This window comes from Miscanthus floridulus, chromosome 5 (assembly GCF_019320115.1).
Source record: "Miscanthus floridulus cultivar M001 chromosome 5, ASM1932011v1, whole genome shotgun sequence".
NCBI lineage: Eukaryota > Viridiplantae > Streptophyta > Magnoliopsida > Poales > Poaceae > Miscanthus > Miscanthus floridulus.
In genome coordinates this window covers 118,105,757-118,111,723 of record NC_089584.1, presented here as the reverse complement: position 1 = coordinate 118,111,723, position 5,967 = coordinate 118,105,757, and the positions used below count along the sequence as shown (strand labels likewise).

The 5,967-nt window shown below is 48.1% G+C and overlaps 1 protein-coding gene across 1 annotated transcript; it reads right to left on the bottom strand.

Annotated features, from left to right (window-relative positions):
• Positions 1–3,794: 3,794 nt before the first annotated feature.
• Positions 3,795–5,026, bottom strand: LOC136453249 (uncharacterized). The gene has a single exon (XM_066453834.1). The coding sequence runs from the start codon at positions 4,991–4,993 to the stop codon at positions 4,070–4,072; it is 924 nt and encodes a 307-aa protein (XP_066309931.1). The 5' UTR covers positions 4,994–5,026; the 3' UTR covers positions 3,795–4,069.
• Between the last annotated feature and the right edge of the window lie 941 nt (positions 5,027–5,967).

Here is a 5,967-nt window from a genome sequence, read left to right as displayed (position 1 = left end):
TCGCAGCCCATGTCGCTCATTTATCGCCGCCGTTGGTTATTACTCGTTGAATAATCGCCGACTTCTCCACCATTTATTAAGGCTCGGTAACAGTTACTGTACAGGCATTACTACGGTCTTTTCTCCATGGTTGGATTTTTTAGATATCTCCGTAAATGGCTCAGGGACTGGCTGCCTGCTCGGCTATTTTTTTTTCTGTTTCTGACCCTGACACCACGTGACTGCGTCACCTACTATCACACTCGGGGACTAAGTGGGCACACTTCACCTTGCGGTGAATGTGCTCTCTCTCATTTTAGGGCTATGCTCGAGGACTGGCTGCCTACTCGGCTGGTTTTTTACTATTCTTCTACTTTGGACCTTAGCACCACATGACTATGTCATCTACTGTCAGTCTCGGGGACTAAGTGGGCACACTTCACCTCACGATGAATGTGCTTGCTTTATTCCAAAAGACTCCACGCCTCTTGAAGTTGAAGAAGACTATCTCTTTTTCTCGTGATCAGACTCTAAGTGGGCACACTTGTTCCACTGAGAAGAAATTTTCGATTCTGAAGTTGAGCTCCTTACACCCTTATGGCAAGCCGTGCTTAGGTTATGCTGCTCAGCTATGGTTTGTGTTGTTCGGTGACAGTACGCGCTGCTCGGCAACTACTAACAACTGCTCGGTAACTCTTCAATGTGGTCGGACCATGAGTTTCGACTGCTCGGCTTCGTTCGCACCTGCTCGGACAAGCTCAAGATGGCGTTGCACTACGGGTACAAGGCGCTCAGGGACTAGCTGTGGGGGGTATGACCCCAGATACCCACGGTAGACCACATGGGCTGCGCCCTCAGGGGTGGCCCAGCCCACAAGACGAAGCCTTGCGGGGCACGACTCCGGTCGGCGCCTTCCGCAAGACATCTAGAAGATATCCTGAAGATACTACGAGATCTGTTAGGATATGTATGATCCCAAGATTCCTGTAATCAGTTATTACTTTCCGGTTATCTCTCAGATCTAACTGACTTGTAACCCTACTCCATGGACTATATAAGGCGGGCAGGGACCCCCTCCAAACACAAGTAATATCATACGATAGCTAATACAAACCAACAGACCACAGGAGTAGGGTATTACATCATACTGACAGCCTGAACCTGTCTAACTCGTGTGTCTCTGTTGCCTTCTTGTTCTTGATCTCACGCTCTCCTGCCGATCAATCTACCTTCGTGGGATACCTATCGGAGGACTACCGACGATATTCTATCGACAAACTCATACAATCCCATAAAGATTGATAAAGATAACACATGTATCATTTTGGTTTTTTTCGTAAATACTAATTATTTTTTCTTGTGTTTGTATGATGCCGAGGCCAGGGTTAATATCATGTTATTATATATATGTAGATGAATACTCTAATAAATGTATAGATCAAAGTGGCATGATTGGCATGACTGATGCATCACCTGATCTAAACCCAGGTACATTGTTTTTTTCATTAATGTTATCTATTTGAGAAAAAAGTGTAGTGGGCAACCCAATTGTGGTTCATGACAATGTAATAATAAATTAATGTTCTTGCAATATGTGTCCTTCTGTATTTTATTTGAGACCGTACTTTTCTCATGTGCCAATGTGGGATCAACCAAATTTGCACCTGCATAATTACAAACATAAATTACTTGAATAAAACCAACAAAGCAAGTTAGCGATAATAGTGAATAATAGTGCTAAACAACACCATACTAGTGGTCGTGGGATGGCACGATCGTAGTGGAGTTGGTTCCGCGCATTCACGAGGATAGCTCTTTGTATTTTCCATTGTTGCACCAGGGTCATTAGTTTGTGAGCACGAAAGAAATGGATATCAGAGATTTCTTTCTACCAATATAAAACATTATCTTAGCCGCATTACGGAAAGACCTATAAAGTAGAGTTTGTGAGCATGCGACGCCACACACTCCGTGACTATGTTAAATTCATAAACTTTACTTTTTGGATTAAATGTCACTTTAACGTTGGTATTTAATTTTTTCAGTATTGTTATCTTATCGTGCGATCCGTGTGTTTTTAGCACAAAATTTGAGTTACCCCGTTGCAACGCACGGGCACGCTGCCTAGTCATATATATATACTAAGTCTATTCTAAATTATAAGTCACTTTGATTTTTTTTAGTTCATTCATTTTGCTATCTAGTTGTATAGTAAAATGGATGAACCAAAACACTCAAAGCGACTTATAATTTGGAACCGCAGGAGTAGAAATGAAATTAAACGAAGCAATTTAAAGTGCTCAGGTGTTCGTGCAAAGTAATGGGATTGGTATCAATCATGCCCTTCAATTCGAGGACAAAAGGCTTGATATCATTTTTTTCCTTTTTGCTGGGGACGAAATGTTGCCTTCGACTGAGGACGAAAGTTGGTGCATGATGGATCCAAGTGTCCAGCCGGGCAGCCGGCAGCAGTCCACAGTTTTGTCATGCATGCACACAGGAACGTCGGAATCGTGGCCTACTACAACATGTCGTCCGTCCCATTGTCTGCTGATGAAATTATTGCGATCTACGGGGCAGTGGCGGAGCCACAGGGTATGCCTGGCGGCATACCCTGCGAGACCGACGGCAACTAGTTTCGGTAGTTGTATGTATACGTCGTATTTATAAAAAAACAAAAAATATCATCACGGAGGACGGGAGGCCCATCTGACGTGGCCCACGCGGCAATACACAAGTCCAGAAGTCTACTAGGCACACGATGTTTCCGGTTCCTAATTAATTAATCCACCTGAGGACGGAGGACAGGCACGTCGCCTAACGGCTGACCCCTAATGCACAGATGCTCTGGTGCTCTGCCGTAGTGCCGCTGCCGCCCTGGATGCTGGATTGGATCGGAGGCTCGCTGTCATGTCTCATCCCAATCTGTAGCCTGCACGACGGCCACAACAATAAGGCTTACCGTCTTGATTCGCTATTTCATTTAGGTAAAATTTAATCTTTATCTTCGGTTTCTTTTACTCTTCATCTTTCTATAGAAAATTATCGTTTATTTTTCATAGCTATTTGCTAACATCACAAATAGCAAATTGTTTAATTATTTGACAATGTGTTTTTTTAATATTTATGCAGTTATTATGAAAAGAAACTCAGATATTGCATCTCTCTATTTGAAGTGCTTTACCAACATATGTAGGGTAGTAAAAAAATGGAATTTAACCCGTTCATGCTTACTATAACTAGTTATTTCGGTTTTCTATTCGTTGCTTTAACTACAACACTGGCTCTATTTATTGGCTTGCTTATTTGAAATGAATTGAATGAATAGAAGGATCTTTCTTTTGGATTGGATTCATGGTATTCTAGACTTTTAACTATCAGTATGACTTTTTAATTATTTATATTGTAAGGCGTTGAATAAAATAGCTAGAAAAATAGCATTATAAGTCAGTGGTACTCTTTTATGCCTATATTTCAATTATTAGTATGACTTTTGAACTATTTATATTGTATTTAGTGGATGGTTTCAACTTAATCCATGAATTTAAGCCTTATCGTGTTACTTAGTGTATATATACCGAATCACATTGTCAATTTTATAATTATTACAGAATTGCTATAATAGATTTACCGAATTGGATATGAAATTTTTTTGGACGGCATACCCTAAACTAAAATCCTGGATTCGCCACTGCTACGGGGGGTACGGATCAACGTGAAAAATAAACAAAAATCACCCTGCGTAGTAAGTTCGTACAGTTTTTAGCCCACTGATCATTGCAGCCACACAAATTGGATCAGTGTGCACCGACAGATGAACAGTAAGGTGGATAGCATTTTGATCTGCAATACACCAGTTCCATTCCATTGTACGTACACACACTTCTTCATTCATTGGTTGCGTCACCATTAGTGCACGTAGGCGTGCACAGAAGCAGGCAGCTGGTTCTACCCACAACCACAAAGTACTCGATTGCAGCAAACGAGGAGCGGTTACTAGCTAGCTCCCCCATCCTACGGAGCACACGATGCGATCACCACTAGTAGTAGCAACACACGACTGAGTACTGACACATGACACAATGCAAACTCATGGAATGTATAATCCGTTCTGGCCTGCTTCCTCCTGGAAGCCGTTGGTGTTCTGATCCATGGCTCCATTCGCGAACTCCTCGTCGTTGCCGTACTGCTGCTGCTGCTGCTGCTGCTGGTAGCTACTGTCGCGCCTGCCGCCGGCGCCGCGGGGTCGGCCGTACCCGGAGCCGGAGCCGGAGCCGAACTCCTCCTCGGCGGGGCGCGTCCGCATGGGGTTCGACTCGCGGCCGTAGCCGTACCTGCCGGCGTCCACGTCGTAGTAGTAGCGGCCGTTCTGGTACAGCCTCGTGTCACTCATCCCGTAGTCCCGCTGCTCCTGCTGCCTGTGGAAGCCCGTGTAGTACCACGGCGGCCGGCCCCTGCCGCTGCCGTTTTCCGGGTACGGCTGGACGCCGTCGAGGTCTCCTCCGGCGCCTCCCTCCTCCTCGGTGCCGGTGGTGGTGGCCGGCACGTCGGTCGGCGGCCGACCCCTGCCGCTGCCGTTTTCGGGGAACGTCGTCCGGACGCGCTCGCCGCCGGCACCGCGGGCTCTTACAGGGGCCGCCACCGCCGCCTCCACGGTACCTGCTGTGGCCGGCGCCACGTCGGTCGTCGTCAGCTTCTCGGCGTTGCGGTGCACGCCACGGCGGAAGTAGTCCGGCGGGTAGTTCTCCTCGGGGCGGCCGTAGAGCCCGTACCCGCGACCGCTGCCGGCGGTCGAGGGGCGCGAGAACACCGGCGCGGCATCGGTGTCCGCGGTCGCGGCGTTGATGGGCACGGCAGCCTTCTGGGGCTCAACGACGGTGGCTTCGGGACGCGTGGTCTTGCTGAAGAAGAAGCGGCCACCGCCCCACGCGTCCGCCGAGCGAGGCGCCGCGATGGCGAGCACGGCCACTAATAAGGCAGCGAGGAAGAGGTGGCGAGCAACAGAGGCAGCCATCGGGTCGGAAACCGTCGGTGGGCACTGTGTGTGTTTCCGTGCGCGCCCACTTATTTATAGGCGGTCCAGGTCCGGGTCCAGCGACCACCGGCGGTGCAGGACGGTACAATCAGGTCTCGCAGCTAACAGCGGTAGAAAGCTGATGGGAACAGAAAGGCATCCTAGACAATGTGGGTGGTCACTGATCAGGTCGGGGCGCGCCGATGATGGCGGGGGATTGGATTGAGTGGGGGGAGACGGAGACGGGCCGGGAGAGCGTGCGCGGCGCGGTGTGCATGATGGAATCTGGTGCACGCTGGCTACATGAGAGAGCCTGTCTGAGAGCATGTGAGATCTAGGAGACACGCAGAGGGCCTCGCATTGATGGAAGTCATGGAGCCTGTTCGTTTCGCTGTGGCTTGTCGTAAATGATCGTAAATTTTCAGTTGGAATAGTATTTTTCTCTCACACAAACCAGCCAGCAGTACTTCTTTACGAACCAGTAACGATACGAACCAGCCAACCGAACATGTATGAACAGGGAGCAGGCAGGCGATTAGGCTTATTTTCCGGATTCCGGCCGTGGGCACTGGGTGGGCACCATCTTGGCAGCGTGAGATTTGAAATGCCTACTGCTCCCTCCACATGATCCATTTATCACTAGCTCGAGTTACTGTCATGCTTTGGTTCTAACCGAGGATCAATCTTTTATTGCCGGGTCTTGTGATCAACCCCAAAAGACCGAGCCCCAGCACTACAGTCTGTTTGGATCCGTGTTACTGCCTTACTGGTACTGACTGGCATGCTAAAACTAACAAGCATGGTTCTAAACAAGATGTGCTAATACACCACTTGAGAAATGTCGCTGCTAATAGTTACTCTTACTCCAGAAGCCCTATACGCCATGATCAGAAGAGGAGGCACAGATTGTCGAGCAGTGAAAGGGCGTGTTTGGCGTAGTTCCCGGAGCGGCTCCGGCTCCTTCCCTGTAGATG

Bases quoted from the DNA above. Each gene is read 5' to 3' on its own strand.
- LOC136453249 (XM_066453834.1), bottom strand. From the start codon at position 4,993: ATGGCTGCCTCTGTTGCTCGCCACCTCTTCCTCGCTGCCTTATTAGTG.